Source organism: Danio aesculapii, chromosome 10 (assembly GCF_903798145.1).
Source record: "Danio aesculapii chromosome 10, fDanAes4.1, whole genome shotgun sequence".
NCBI lineage: Eukaryota > Metazoa > Chordata > Actinopteri > Cypriniformes > Danionidae > Danio > Danio aesculapii.
In genome coordinates this window covers 4,149,769-4,167,268 of record NC_079444.1, presented here as the reverse complement: position 1 = coordinate 4,167,268, position 17,500 = coordinate 4,149,769, and the positions used below count along the sequence as shown (strand labels likewise).

Here is a 17,500-nt window from a genome sequence, read left to right as displayed (position 1 = left end):
CATATTTTTTTCAACACATTTCTAAACATAATAGTTTTAATAACTTATTTCTAATAACTGATTTATTTTACCTTTGCTGTGATGACAGCAAATAATATTAGAGTAGATATTCTTCAAGACACTTCTACACAGCTTAAAGTGACATTTAAAGGCTTAACTAGGTTAATTAGGTTAACTATGCAGATTAGGGTAATCAGGCAAGTTATTGTATACTGTAGACCAGGCATGGGAAAACTCGATCCTCGAGGGCCGGTGTCCCTGCAGAGTTTTGCTCCAAAACTAATCAAACACACCTGAACACCCTAATTAGTGTCTTTAAGATCACTAGAAAGCTACAAGCAGGTGTGTTTGATTAGGGTTGGTGCAAAACTATGCAGGGACACCAGCCCTCCAGGATCGAGTTTGCCCATCCCTGCTGTAGACTATAGAAAAAAATATAGCTTAAAGGGGCTAATAATTTTGACCTTAAAATGTTTTTTTAAAAATTAAAAACTGCTTTTATTCTAGCCAAAATAAAACAATTAAGACTTTCTCCAGAAGAAAAAATATTATCAGACATACTGTGAAAATTTCCTTGCTCTGTTAAACATCATTTGGGAAATATTGACAAAAGAAAGAACAATTTAAAGGGGGGCTAATAATTCTGACTTCAACTGTACATTAGCATTCATTTGAAATGTTCTTTATCTTATGAACAAATCTGTGAGATGTTTCAGCTACTAATTTCACTAGTTGAGCAGCATTCAGTGATCCATCTATTCTGAAGATTCCCATTGTATTATTAGAATATAATAATATACGTTATTTTTTTTAAAACTACTTGGGGGAATAAAGTGCTTAATTCTATTTAATTAATGATTCAAGAAGATAACAGAAGCAATATAATTTTCATTAAGGTGATGAACCTAAATCCAAAAGTGGACCTTACCGATTAACTGAAATAAAAACAATAATTATTATGTAATACTAATTAATATTCATTAAAAAGTCATCAGTTATTGGCTGCTGGCTAGACTGAGTTAAATGAGTCCAGTTAGAAGTCTGTAGGACAGTCTGATGCAGAGTTATGAGCTCACAAAGTTTGACCCTATGTTAAGTCAATGGGACTTTTGGGATTTTTCTGGGTCGTTTTTCGGAAAACCCAAGGTCGGATCAGTTAGAAAAGATATAGCAACCCGAGTCAGACCAGTTTGAAGGTTTGATGAAAGTTTGAAGTATGTAGCTTGAAAGGCCTAGGAGGAGATACACTTAGAAATTAGTCTCAGAAGAATAAGAAGAAGAAGAAGAAGAAGTTTAAGATAGATAACAATATGCTGGCTTTTCAAGCCACCATAATAATATTTTCATTAAGGTGATAAACCTAAATCCAAAAGTGGACCTTACCAATTAACTGAAATAAAAACAATAATTATTATGTAATACTAATTAATATTCATTAGTCCCTTTATTTATCTGGGGTCGCCACAGCGGAATGAACTGCCAACTTATCCAGAATATGTTTTACGCAGCGGATGCCCTTCCAGCTGCAACCCATCACTGGGAAACATCCATACACACTCATACACTACGGACAATTTAGCCTACCCAATTAACCTGTGCCGCATGTTTTTGGACTTGGGGGAAACCGAAGAACCCAGAGGAATCCCATGCGAACACGAGGAGAACATGCAAACTCCACACAGAAAAGCCAACTGACCCAGCTGAGGCTCGAACTAGCGACCTTCCTGCTGTGAGGCGACCGTGCTACCCACTGTGCCACCGTGCAGCCCCTAATTAACATTATTAATACTAATTATTATCAGAAGGAGGTGGAAAGTGCAGCTTTTTTATAGATTTATTGTTAAAGTCTGAGGAGTTTTCCTAAATGAGACGGTGAAATTAAACATTACCATGAAAATCTTAGAGGCATAAACACATTAAGGGTGTTTACTTGCTAAAATCTGGTGTATTTGTATTGTCCCTAGTACATTTGTAAGGTTTTTGTGCATGTTACATGTACATGTATTGAAAATGGGGAAGAACTAAATCGTTGTATGAATGCTGTAATGAATGCTCATGTGACCATCAGGGAGAACTCAGTATCCCATTTTTTACAGGACCCATTCTGTGATGTCGCGGTCTCCGAGTTCATTCTTCCGAGGTCTTCACAAGAACGCGAGTCTGTTCTCTGCGTTCTTGCAATTGAGAAACAGCCAGTGTCTGTATATAATGACTTATATTTGATTGTAATGCAATAACGTTCACCTTTCGTTAATTTGAATTGAACTGAATTCAAGTAAATTAAAGTAGATAGAGAGTATTACGCTGTAAAAAGCTGATGCATTTACATCTAATTTGTGCATGTGTGTGTAAACGTAACATTCTGTAGTGCGTTTAGTTATTGGCCAGCAGGCACACAACAACATCAGACGTTAATATTAGGTTAGATTTAGGTTGTGACGCCAGGTGACCAAAATTCAATGTCTAGCCAGTATCTAAAGACGTTATTTTGAGGTCCAATACTGACGTCAAATGATGATGATGATGTTTGGTTGATTTAAAGTTGATAAAAAGTGACCAAAATCCAACGTTGAGCCAACATCTTAACCCAACAACAGATTGGCGACGTATATTGACATAATTTATTATTTTGGCAACCAAAATCTGATAGACTCACAGTGGTAACACCCACATAGCGTCAAGCTGTAACATCATTAGACATGTATGGCACTGTATTGTATATTGTACATGACATTGTATGGTTGATTTTAGGTTGGACGTTGGACATTAATGTCATCGGCCTGATGTTGAGTTCTGACATCAACCCGATTTTCATTTCTGAATGAAATGCAACATCTCCACAACGTTGGGTTACAATGTCAATCTGACATCATCTTGACGTCTTGTGCCTGCTGGGCGTTAAAGGCCCAAGCTATTTTTTTACATGCATTTATTTTCCCTCTTTGCTGTTTGGGCTTCTTGGAACCTAATTAGAATAAAACCTAAGTATCGTCTCTTGAGATGATGTACTTTTAGAAAAAAAAATGGTGTCAATATATGTGGACTCGTGGTCCGAATTTCTATAAAACGCTTTTTCCAGACTGTTTTTTAATACATTAATAACACATGCATTTCTTTTGAACGTGTTTTGACTATCAGAGAGTAAAAACTAAAATGTTTTGCCCGTTTTGGACGGTTAAAAATAGTGTTTGGGACATTTCACATGCTGCAAAACAGTTTCAGGATGACACTGTATGTCTGTAACAAAATATCAAATATTAATAGTGTTTTAAATAGCCAATTAAGAGCTAATATGTGGATATCTGCTATCTTAATGCACAAAATAAACCAGATTTAACGTCCAGTGTGTGTTAAAGGTGTGTGTTAAAGCTGTTATAATCTGTCAGATCTGTGGTTCAAGCGTGAGAGAAAAACAGTATTGTAAGTCATGTTTCTTTTCGTTCTGCTTAATGACGTGCCCCCAAAAAAGAGATTTAAAATAAACAAAACAATATGATGTCTTTTGACTGCATTCTTTAATAACTACATTACACAATACTTGTACTTTTACTTTCAGTTCTTGAGTAGTAAATTTTGAAATAAACTACTTGCAATACTTAAGTACAAAAAATGTTGAATACTTTAGTACTTCCACTTAAGTATGGTGCTTAAAGAGCACTTTTACTTCTACTCAAGTCACTTTTTGATAGAGTACTTGTACTTTTACTTAAGTCTGGGTCTCTAGTACTTTATACATCTCTGTTCATTACACACATGCTCTGTTTTAAAACATTTTAAACTTGTAAAACTCACTCTTGATCACGTTTGATGATGATTGACGATCCTTCCAAACTGAACAAACCTTTTATTCTCGGTTACTTTGCGCTCGTCTTCTCTTGTTGACATGATTATACAAGTGACTACCGGGACATGTTAATACGCAGCTGTCAATCAATTCGGTGGGCGGGGGGACCGCACTCCTACGTCAAGTTGCGGTCGGTCTCAAAACTGCCCCATTGTTTTTATGTTGTTAAATTGAAAAAAAAAAGGACTGGGTGTGTTTATATCATCCCAATATGACGGTCTATACACTATACCTACACATATGTCTGTCCAAACAGCTTGAAAAGTAGATTTTTCACCATAGGTGCCCTTTAAGGTAGTTATTAAGTCATTATATAATTATTATATAATATATAATTATTATATAATATATAATTATTATATTATATTATATATATATATATATATATATATATATATATATATATATATATATATATATATATATATATTATGATGCGATTTATCTTCTATGTGCGATTTGATTGGACAGGAAACACAGGACTGAATAAAGAATAAAGTAGTGACTGCAGGTTGAAGGAGTGGAGTAAAAGTACCAATACAGCATTAACAATGTACTCAAGGGAGTTTTTTTTACAAAAAAAATAAAAATACTCAATTACAGTAGTTTGAGTATTTGTAATTTGTTACTTTACACCACCGATACTCACTATGGCGGTGGGCGCAGCTGCCACCACACAGTAGAGGATGAGTGGCGGGATGAAGCTGCTCTCCTCAGGCCCCGGGTACGGCTTCAGCAGGTCAGCGTCATTACAGAAGAAACCCTGGATGTGGATGCCAAACGTGTCCGTGCATTCAAAGTAATACGCCAGCAGCACCGTCCCAGCCATGATCACCAACTGCAGAGATAACAGACAAACAAACTCAATCTCTCACGCTGCTCTTCTGTGCACATTAGTCCGATTTCATCCTCTAAAACACTCGCTTTCCAGCAGGATTACATAAAAGGCCTTTCATGAAACATCTGAGGCAGCATCTCTGAAAGTACTGCTGAAGGCACGCTTTGCCTGAAGTGAGGTGTTACATAACTTACACTACACCTCAAAAGTTTGGATTTGGAGTTTATATACGATTATTCTATGGTCTGTTGAAATTCTTGATTATGATTGGCTGGAAGTTGTGCAATTACTACACAGGTAGTTCCATATACACTACCTGAAAAGTCTTGTCGCCTATCCAAGTTTTAGAGACAACAAATAAAAACTTGACTTCTAGTTGATCATTTGGTATCAGAAGTGGCTTATATGAAAGGTAAAGGCCTCTAGATTACGCTTATTTTACCAAAATAAAACATGATCAGTCCTTGATTCTTAATTATTTAATTAGGACAGTACGGTCTGACTTTTCTTAGATAAAAGTCTTGTCAATTAACAGAAATAATGTGCAGTATAGAATATAAAGTCAAGGTGCAGTGGAAAAAGAGTTAATATTGTGTATGACTTCAATGAGCTTGGAGGACTGCATCCATACATCTCTGCAATGACTCAAATCACTGATTAATAAAGTCATCTGGAATGGCAGAGAAAGCGTTCTTGCAGGACTCCAGAGTTCATCAAGATTCTTTGGGTTCATCTTCAATGTCTCCTCCAAGGAGGGGTTTGGGAACAAATGAATCCCTGAACGATTCATATGGGAGTCGCTGGGATAATTAGGTAAAAATAAACACATATCATAAGACAATGAAAGTGTTTTTAGACCTTGCACTCATATCAGTTTGTTGTTGGAGACCCCCAAAACCAAAATATGACATTTTTAAATGCAAAATAGGGGCCCTTTAAATCTTTTACACACTGTAAATCTGCTGACACGTGAAACATCATAATGTGCAAATATAGTCTACAGCCCAGAGAGACGAAAGCACAGAACAGATCATTTGTGCAAGTCGGAAAAAAACCCAAAACATATCGAACCCACGTGTATTATGCAGAGAAACGTCAGACTCAGAATTACTACTATAAACTGTGGGCACCATGAGTTTGATGTGCTCGAGCTCAACAGCTCTGCCTGGCACATTTGATATAAACAGAAGGCTATTGGCTGTTTTTGAAAAGTGGGAGGAGCTACTCTGTCCCGCCCTGTCTAACTTTTTCAGTAGAGTCAGTCTAAATAAAATGCACATTTCAAAGCACTTCACGTGACCTTTTAAGGTGCAGTAGGTGATCTGCCTAAATACAATCCGTTAGCATAATATATTTGAAACACAATCTCTCCCCTGCTGTCCAAAGCCATGCTTCCTGAAAACAGGAACGCGCACATTAAAGATGACAGTAGACAACCCACTACATCATGTCATTCGCCAGTTAGAAAACTTTACAGTACTTTATAATACTACAATTCTGAATAAAAAACTGTATTATATCTAGCACAGTTTCTGTGCAAAAAACTTTGTGCAAACGGGACAATTTGTTGACAGACAGTTTAAGCTACTTATCAGAATTATGGAATTGTCGCCTGACAAATTTTAATTGAACTTTTTTTAGCCGTATGCCTAACCCATAACAATACATATAAATATATTTAGATCATTTACCATAATCAATACTTTTGGACTGTGAAGAGACAATCAGCACAACAACAAATCGTCACCTTGGAATTATACCCACATAGCAAAATATCTCTGGCCCAGCTCTGGCCCACACAATCAGCTTTTGCTTGGCCCACATGCCGCAGTGAATTACGACACATGACTGGACCATATCTGGCTTCTAGACAAGGGCCAAACACGGACCATATCTGGGCCAAGTCTCAGCCGAGTTAGTAACCCATAACAGCCTAAAATGGGCCAGATATGTTGGTGTGTCACGACTGCAATGAAATTGATAAACCCATAAATCATTGCACTTTAGGCTTGCTATGAGTGAGCTTTTTTCTCAAAGTGACCTGATTGGTAGACTTTTTTTTCTTTATTTTAAAATAATAAAAATGTATTTTAAATGTGGGTCAGGACAGGCCAAACTTACATGGCCCACATATCAAGTATTAACATCTGGGCCAAATACTACATTTTACTTTTGGCCCGAGTATTGTTTGCCACCTTAAAGACGGTGCCACCTCTGCCAAACCAGGGCCAAGTTGGCCCACATGCTGTATGCCAGTGCCGGATAAATGCCTGCTGTGCCAGATTTATGCCAAATCTGGGCCAGAATTCTTTGCTACCTGGGTAAGGTTCTATCTGTGTTCTGAATGATTTTGAGATATTGAGCTTCAAAGTTTCTGCATTCCATATAGCAAACAGTATGCATTTTCTTACATAAAAAAAGTCTTAAAATGTAAACACCTTATTAAAAAAACATCCCATAATGTAAATAAGTTGTCATTTAATAAGAATAAGTCAATGACTCAATTTTGACAAAATTGTCAGATAGAACAACACAATCTCACGGCAATTGGTAACTTTTTGATTTAGTGGCTAATTTGTACGAATTCGTACAATCTAATTCGTACAATTTAGTACGATTTGCTCATCCCCCAATGACGGTTGCGTTTAGGGTGGGGTTAGGTGCCACGCCTCCTTTTTAAAAATCGTACACTTTAGTACGACTGAACTTGTAAAAATTCCTACGAATTAGCCACTAAACTGGCAAAACGTAAAATACGTACGTTTTCTCGTGAGATCAGGCTGGATAGAACCATATAATTCTAAAGTGACGAAATGTTTCTGAAGACAATCACCTACTGCACCTTTAAACATTCCCCTATGAAGGATTCGGATTTCTGCCTTCCAATCCGTCTCATCATGGATCAACGTTTATCATTTTTCATCATCCTGTTCCTCATTATTTTAATTAAATATGAATATTTGATTATTTAAATGAGTATTTAACTTTGAAATGATTTTAACTAATGAATAAGTTAACACACTGCTCTATGTAAGAATGTTCAGTGCATTTGCCTGTCTCTGTGTAACTTTTTCAGGAGCCACCAAACTAGGTCAGAGGTCACGGAGACCTCGAGTAGAACTGAGGGCTGAGGACTGGAAGCAACTGTCTCTTGTTATTTCTAGTAGTTAATACAAAATAAGTGATTTTGCTATTTTTACGGTTTATTCTTTTAAAGTAATTCCTTTTTATGCTAGATTGACTTTGTGTGTAGTGAGGATATTGTAGCCGAATGTTGATTAAACCAGTTTTGAACCAGTTTGATAAGACAGCTGAACGTACAAGAAACAACCTTGAGTTTCCGCAACAGATTATCAGACAGGAGGTTAAGGAGTTGGCCGTCTGGTGCAGTCACAACAACCTGGAGCTCAACACGCTCAAAACAGTGGAGATGATACTTCAGGAGAAACCCCCCTGCTCTCCCCCCACTGAGCATCATGGACAGCATTGTGGCAGCAGTGGAGTCATTCAGGTTCCTGGGCACCACCATCTCTCAGGACCTGAAGTAGGACACTCACATTGACTCCATTGTCAAAAAAGCTCAACAGAGGCTGTACTTTCTTCGTCAGCTGAGGAAGTTTAACCTCCCAAAGGAGCTGCTGAAACAGTTCTACACCTCCATCATTGAATCAGTCATCTGCACATCAATAACTGTGTGGTTTAGCTCAGCTACTAAATACGATCTCCAAAGACTACGTCGAATAGGACTGCTGAGCGAATCACTGGTACAACCCTTCCTACTCCCCAAGAACTGTACTTATCCAGAGCGAGCAGAAGGGCTGCCAAAATCACTCTGGACCCCTCACACCCAGCACACTGCCTCTTTTAACTTTTACCTTCTGGTCGACGCTACAGAGCACTGCGCACCAGAACAGCCCGACACAGAAACAGTTTCTTCCCTCAGGCAATCCATCTCATGAATAACACTTGATGATAATAATTGCGGAACCAACATCACTACTTGCTATACACTTTTATACACATATACACTTATTTAACAACACACTTTACATGCCAATTTGCACATAACAGCTGCACATATAACGTTGTATATAGTAATATAGCTCTACATACACTTGTCAATCTGTATATTTGCACTCACTACCTCTATTTTTTTAAATATATTTATTATCTGTTTTTTTTGTCCTGTCTCTGTAATCCTGTTGCACTGTAGAAGCTCTGTCACCAAAACAAATTCCTCGTATGTGTGAACATACCTGGCAATAAAGCTCTTTCTGATTCTGATTCTGATTCTCTTGTGTCTACTGCGTCCATGGTTTAGCTTTTCACAGGTCGGAGATCAGCTCTTAATAGTTTAGGGCCTGACCCCCAAGAACCATGCCGCCATCCATATCTGGAGTTAGATACAATTCTTCCTTGACGCTCACATTATGCTATCCATATCTGGAGCTAGATATAATACTTCATTGACGCACACATTTAGAATTGTCTATTTTTGCTGTAACCAATGAGAACTGTTTACCTGGATCCCACCTTTTCTGGATGTGTGTAAAGAGTATGATTGCTGCACTGTTGTACTGTAAGTCAGAGCGGCCTAGGAACTCACTGCGAGTGTTGAAGCTGGCTTCTGCTGATGAAACTGCAAACTATCTTCAGTAAACTTTATTTATTTATTTATTTGAAACTCTGACTCCAGCTCTTGTTCATCTGACAGACTGGTCATTCTTTGGGTTAAACTGTATACCATCCCTACACCTTAGTCCTCCACTTTACTGTGAACACATTATTCTTATTTAGTTTTTGTTTTCCTTCAACTAATAGACCAGATGAATATATTATCTGTGGTTTTAAAAGCATGTAACAAGCTGCCCACGAAGTTGAACTGTTAACCAGTAGGCAACCTCTAAATCCAATTCTAGATCACACCATCAAATCAGAAGTCGCGTCAGGGCAGACGAGAATATGGAAGCAGTTTGAATATGGCTTCTTACACACAGCGCAGACTGAGCCGGCAGCGATGTACTGAGTCAGCAGCTCATTAGTATTTCATGAACCGCCGTACTCTGATTCCACATGCTTGACTTCGACCATAATATAAAGACCATCATATTGAGCCAAGGGGAACCAGCGCAATTACAGTCGCTATACACAGACACAGCACTTTCCTTTCTAGTAGCAGAATTAAGAAAAGCAGCCAATAAATATCGGTGGGACTCGAGGATCGTTAAGGGAACTGTACGTGTAATATTAAGTCTGGAAAAGACAGCTCTACAAAAATGTAGTGAGGCAATGGTAATTCTGTGGTTCAGTACTTTCATGCGTTATGGGATTGAGCAATAACTCATTCACGTACCAACGTGTCATCTAATGATTTTCAGTGACTTTGAAAGTACAGCTTCGGGTACATTGAAATAAGGTGAAATAGTCTTACACTTATAACAAATGAAGTCCCAGGGACGTGGAAATCAACGTTTGTTCTCCCCCCTGTTAAAAGGGGGAGACGTCACACAAACAAATAATTACAGTCCCATTTCTAAGCTGTCTGTCCTGGCTAATAGGCTTGAGCGGTAATACAGTAATATGGTATACCGCAGGACCTAAATATAGCAGTTTCAACGCCGTTATACCAACACAATCTCATGGCAATTCGTAACTTTTTGATTTAGTGACTAATTCCTATGATTTCATACGATGTAATTCGTACAATTTAGTACGATTTGCTCATCCCCCAATGACGGTTGGGTTTAGGGGTGGGATTGGGTGCCACGCCTCCTTTTTAAAATCGTACAATTTCGTACGACTGAACTGTACGAATTCGTACAAATTAGCCACTAAACTGACAAAACGTAAAATACTTACGTTTTCTCGTGAGATCAGGCTGGTTATACCGTCATAAAAAACAATGCACTTATATAGGAGACAAGTATTAAATATTAAATATTATTTATTTAATGCCTGAAAATGCGTATGCGTGAATGTCATCACGGGACAGAGAGAAGGAGAGAGAGAGAGAGGTAAGGTAATATGGCGAGATGTCCACCAAGTGAACTGGTCTCGAAAAAGAACACAACCTCTGCAGTTTGGCAGTATTTCGTGTTTCGACTGAACGAGAAGGGAGACGTGGTAAATACAAACTAGAGGGCTGCATTCCCACTCCTGTGCTGCGGGAGCCGCGGGACCCGAACAGATTTCCTGCGGTGTGGGAATAAATTTACGAATTTATGTTCTTTCTGTCTCTATCCGTCTCTCTCGATCTCTCTCTCTCTCTACTGGCTCTATGATTTTTGCAGGTACTGCCTACTTCGAAGCACTATTGGCTGACAGGACTGCCAATCTAAATCAACCATGTGACGACGACTTCTCTCTCTGCCAATCACGCTTGTTGCAGAGCTTTTTAAATAGGAAGCGGCAACGGGAAGAGATCAGCTGCTGCTGTTGTTGTTTTGGCTTGTTGTCTGTTTGATGGTGTCCGTGTGTTTTGTAGTTGTTACGGATGTTGACTTTGAGTGAGATTTACTGATGTTGACTTTGAGTGAGATTTGTTTGAGAGTTCTGATGTGTGTTTTTACATCTCTAGCCCGCTAATGCTCCATTAAAAATCCTTCTGTGACTTATGACAAGGGAGATCTGGAACAACATAGTAAGTCACGTGACATACATGCTTTGCACGCAGGATTATTGATGTATAGACACACTAGTTAGCGAAATGCGCTAATTTTATATTTCTATTTTTCAGATTAGTGTAAATTCAGGGCGCTTTTGGCACTGAAGACTTTTCTTTTCATATTGTTTTCTTATTTAGTGGTTTGGGGAGGAGTTTAAGGGAATATTTTTGTTATATTTATTTCTTTGATTTTGCTAGCGCAACTTGAGTTCCCTCTCCCGGGTTTATCTTGGTTCTTTTCAACTTTAACTTATTGTTTATAAATACTGTAAATACTGTGGGAGCAATAAATATTTTGCGGTGCTAATTTGTAGTCGTGTCTTCTCTTGCCATTTTAATCTCCAGTTTATACTTTGGTCATCTTCATGTTACTCCTTTTAATTCCCTAGATATATTTTCATCAAGGATCGTAACACTAGAAACAGGGTGTCTGCAGGTTTCATCAAGTCAAATTTAAGACTTTTTAAGACCCTTTTAAGTCCATTATGAATGAAATGACTTACACAGGGCTAAATACTAATTATTATTTGTAATGGCCCAGTTGGGCCAATAGATTTTTTTTTGTTTGCCACAAAAAAAAATGTAATTATTTCTTAATGACATACTTGATGTCAAAAAAAAAAAAAAAAAAAAACTAGTTTAAATGACTTTAACATTGTTAAAAGTATACCTATTGTGGAGGCAATTACATAAATAATTAAAAAATATATATTTCTTGGCTTTTGGTCCAAATTGATTGAGTATAACTTCTAGTCAACTTAATACTTTTCTGTTATAAAACATTAAGTTTCATGCCTATTTAAAAACATTATGTCTACTCCCCCTTACTTCTGTAGAGTTTTTGTATGAATGGAAGATAACGTAAGGGGACATTTTGTTCTGTTATTACAATGAGAAACTGTGTAATTGATTTCCCTGACTTCATTAAGATAGGTTGTTGGTGATTAAATGGATGTTGGCCCGATTGGGAAGCTACTTGGAAAGAGGAAAATTAAGACCTGTTTAAAATTATTATTAAGACATACACAATATTTAGTGAATTTAACACAATATTTCAGTGAATTTAAGACTTTAAGGCCTACATTTTTGTTTTAGAAATGTAAGACTTTTTAAGACCCTGCAGGTAGCCTGTGAGATTTTTCTTCACACCCACCAACAATTCATAAAACAATTACATATTGCCCTGGGCATGTTGAATATAAAATTTTAGCTTCAAACATTGCTAATTGAGATAACAGTACTGTAAAAACAAATAAATAAATAAAGAAATCAAAGATGCACTGTTTGATCCACTTTAACCATATTTTAAAGAGCCCATATTATGGGTTTTTGAAAATGCCCTTCCATGTAGTGTGTAACACAGCTCTAAGTGAAGTGAAATATCCAGCTAAGGCTTAAATCTGTAAGTGTACAGTGTTTAAAACTATTGATTCATCTATAAAAGAGTCGACTCATAGTGCTTCAAACGTGTCGTCTTGATAACGAGTCATTAGGTGTTTCGCGATGACGCAGCTACGAAACACAAGCCTCGCCAGTAGTTACGCGCGCAAACCTGGGAGATTTGAAACCTGCGGCCCCGCCCACTAACACAGAAAAAACACTAGACACACACACACAGACGCCGCCGGTCGAATGAAGTCATGCTGTGCTCAGATGGATAATATTGACAGTCTCTACCCAAAGATGAAACTGTGAAGAGTCAGTGGTTGAGGTTTATTCACTAGTGTAATTAAGTGCGATAAAAATTGTTGCCTCGTTTAAATTATGTATTTATTGTGTTTTGTTACTTGTTAACCTGGTACAGTACACGCGGTTACTCTTTATATTCTCTTATCACATGTAAGCCACGTTGAAAACGCGACGCGTGCCGCTTTGTTTACGGATTTAACGTTAAATGCTTTTGTGAGCTCGCGTTCCACTGCCATTTGTCGTTGCTATGGCCATCGTAAGCTAGGAGACAGGAGACTCGTGTCGATCTCCCTAGTTCTGAGGAGGAACGTGATGTGTGTGTGTTTGTGTTTGTGTGTGTGTGTGAGAGAGAGAGAAAAAGAGCTGGTCCAGTGTGTGACGCCTAGGGGCTAGGAGACAGGAGACTCGCGTCGCTCTCCCTAGTTCTTCTGAGGAGCGTTGTGTGTGTGTGTGTGTGTGAGAGAGAGAGAGAGAGAGAGAGAGAGAGAGAGAGAGAGAGAGAGAGAGAAAGAGCAAGTAGAGTGTGTGACGGCTAGGAGACTCGCGTCGATCTCCCCAGTTCTTCTGAGTAGGGTTGTGTGTGTGTGTGTGTGTGAAAAAAGCCTTACACTATGAAGCGAGTGTGCACTGTGACTACTTTTATATAGTTGATTAGCAGCTGGGCATTTCTCTCCGTCTCGCGCTGAAGCCTGTCACTGTCGACCAATCGCAGCAGGCTGTCATTGGTCCAATCAGCGCAGATTAGCTTCGCGCTGAGGAGGGGTTTGGGAACAAATGAATCGCTGAACGATTCATATGGGAGTCGCTGGGATAATTAGGTAAAAATAAATGCAGATTATAAGACAATGAAAGTGTTTTTTGACCTTGCATGCATATTAGACTGTTGTTGGAGACCCTTACAACCTACATATGACCCTACTTCATGTATATTATATGGGCTCTTTAAATAATTAACAAGACATACTATATGCAGCAAACGTGTTGAACTTTTACCCTGGGAATGCACAGAATGGTGATACGCTGTACATGTGGGTAATAAAGTAAAATCTATTTCCAAGAACATGAAAGCATCTTTCCTACAAACCCTGAGGACTGAGAGCAGTGCAGTGAACTCCGCTTTACAACAAAGTGCTCTGAGTAAATCCCACAAAAATGAAAATCCAGGAGGAAAAAAGACTGTTTTTTGCAGTGCAAATACAATCAAGATCTCTCAAGACCTCATAAAACAGGCTTTCATGACTGAAGGAGAGGTCACCCTACCAATAATTACCATCCATCACTGAGGGACTGAGTTGTGAAATTTCCAGCATGGTTTATTACTGTCCTTTATTATATTTTTTGTCATTATCTAATTATCTCCACTATACACACAAATGGACCGACGCCTATAGATATTCAATATTGGCATACTTTAGCCAATATTAACATATTTACTAATTAAAAATGACTTTTCATTCAAAAAGACTTGTTAAAAGGAGCATGCTTTATGAAAGAGCACTTATTATAGGAATGTGTTTAACGGTGTATAATAATAGTATATACAGGCCGATAGTCAGGGTGTTCGTGTGGTTAGAAACTGGTGTCATGGTCCGTATTTTTACTTCAGCAAATCAGTTTGGGTGAATGCGAGTAATGTTCCGACATCAAGCTACACAAAAAAAGTGCAATCTAACTGAGATATGTTCAAAAAAAGAGGTCTTAGTCCTTTGGTTTTAAATTTTAATGTTGTTAAATGGACAAAAACATTTCACAAGTATATTTAATCTTGGGCTTCATTCTGGGAAAACAAAATGACCAATAATTCAAAAAATAAAATACAAATAAAACAACAACAGGTTATTTTTGTTATTCATGAATTTGCTCATTTATATTTATACAAGAGGTGCTGGAGGGAAATGAAGCAGTTCAATAATATTAATATTATAATTATTTCATAATAATAATTTATTCATTTAATAATAATAATTCTGACTTCAACTGTGTGTGAATTTTGATTTAACTTTTTTTATTTTAATAAATTTTAAATGGTGTTTAACAGACCAAGGGAATTTTCACAGTATCTCTGATAATATTTCTTCTGGAGAAAGTCTGATTTGTTTATTTCGGCTTTTTTTTTTTTTAACATTTTAAGGTCAAAATTATCAGCCCCTTTAAGCTACATATTTTTTTGAAAGTCTACAGATGAAAATTATCACTATACAATAACTTGCCTAATTACCCTATCCTGCCTAGTTAACTTAATAACCTAGTTAAGCTTTTAAATTAATTTTAACCTGTATAGAAGTGTATTGAAAAATATCTAGTCAAATATTATTTACTGTCATCATGGCAAAGATAAAATAAATCAGTTATTAGAAATGAGTTATTAAAACTATTATGATTAGAAATGTGTTGAAAACATCTCTCCGTTAAACAGAAATTGGGAGAAAAAATAAACAGGGGGGCTTATAATTCAGGGGGCTAATAATTCTGACTTCAAATATATATATATATGAAGAGTTAGATGCAAAAACCTCGATATGCCATCTTAAATTTCCTCTAAACTTAGTATTTTTTCAAGCTTCTGTGTGTATGTTCAGTAATATCACTGTAATGGCAAAGACTAAGATCTTTTTTTATTGAGATGGATTGTTGATGATCGGATGGCTGTAGCTTTCCATGGACATAGGAAAATTAAGATGCGTTTAAAACAATTTAAAACCTACAAGCCAATATTTCAGTGAATTTAAAGGCTTTTTAAGGCCCAAAATGTTTTTATTATTATTATTATTATTATTATTATTATTATTATTATTATTATTATTATTATATATATATATATATATATATATATATATATATATATATATATATATATATAATATATAATATATACATACATATACATATATATATATATATATATATAGATATATATATTATATAATATATATAAATATATATATATAAGACTTTAAGACCCTGCGGAAAATTAGCTTTTTGATTATTAACTTTATTTTTGATTATAACCTGCTCAACACACTGATTAAGACCAGATGTGCTGTGCTGTTAAAGTGATGTTATGCAGGACAAACCATTTATAGCTCAGTCCTTGAGATCTCTTTTTCATTCCCCAGTGCACAAACAGAATATCCAAAACAAACAACACTAAGCATGACTGAAAAGCACACAATCTCCGATTCATCCTACAGGGGGCAGTGTGTGACTACAAACAGAAACCGCACAGAACAGACCAACAGAATGTGTGGAAGGAGAATAAAATACAAGCCGGCTACTTTACTCACAAATCACTAAATACTGTTGAATGTAGTAGCCATAATACAAACAACATACAGTCGAAGCCCCTCTGTTCATTTTTTTCCCAATTTCCATTTAACGAAGAGATTTTTTACAACATATTTCTAAACATCATAATTTTAATAAATTATTTATAATAACGTGTTTATTTTATCTTTGCCATGATGACACTAAATAATATTTGACTAGATATTTTTTAAGACACTTCTATACAGCCTACAGTGACATTTAAAGCCTTAACTAGGTTAATTAGTTTAACTAGTCAGGTTAGTGTAATTAGGCAAGCTATTGTATAACAATGGTTTGTTCTGTAGACCAGTGTTTCCCAACCCTGTTCCTGAAGGCACACCAACAGTACACATTTTCAAGCTCTCCCTAATCCAACACACCTGAATCAACTCAGCAGAACATTAGAAGAGTCTCCAAAACCTGAAGTGAATGGGTGAGATAAGGGAAACATCCAAAAAATGTTCTGTTGGTGTGCCTCCAGGAACAGGGTTGGGAAACACTGCTGTAGACTATCGAAAAAAATATATAGCTTAAAGGGGGCTTATAACTTTGTCCTTAAAATGGCTTTTAAAAAAATTAACTGCTTTTATTCTAGCCGAAATAAAACAAATAAGACTTTCTCCGGAAGAAAAAATATTATCAGACATACTGTGAAAATTTCCTTGCTCTGTTAAACATCATTTGGGAAAAATTTTAAGGAGAAAAAAAATCAAAGGGGGCTAATAATTCTGACTTTAACTGTATGTTACAATGTTTATCTGTCATCGTTTTACCTGTGAGTGACATCTAGCTATGGCAATTTAATCTGATTGAAAATTTTAAATTTGATATGGTCAAAACAGTCATATATTTAAAATACTCGTTTTATAATAAAACGCACAGTTCTGCACATGTGTTCTGTTGTATGTTTGTTCTGCAGCTTTTGGTGAATGTAATAGGTCAAACGGGTATAATGTGCGATAGTGCGTATCCATTTTTTTTTTCCTTCTTAAGCAGCACTTCAATTTTTCATATAGAGATAAAAAAAAAAGTCTTTTAAGCTCGCCTGAAGTGCCTTAAAATGAGCAGCTTTCTTCTCTGTGGGACATTATTGCTGCTTGGCCAATACCACAACTGAATTAAAAATGATGGAACATATTAAACTCTTCAAAGTTGGGGT

The 17,500-nt window shown here is 36.7% G+C and overlaps 1 protein-coding gene across 2 annotated transcripts in view; it reads right to left on the bottom strand.

Moving 5' to 3' along the window:
* The window catches only part of plppr1 (phospholipid phosphatase related 1), a 103,928-nt gene that overhangs the window by 27,987 nt on the left and 58,441 nt on the right, over positions 1-17,500 (bottom strand). For both annotated transcript variants that reach the window (XM_056467063.1, XM_056467062.1), the window contains exon 3: positions 4,494-4,682. In XM_056467063.1, coding sequence (XP_056323038.1) covers positions 4,494-4,682 — 189 coding nt within the window. The remainder of the gene's footprint in view (positions 1-4,493; positions 4,683-17,500) is intronic.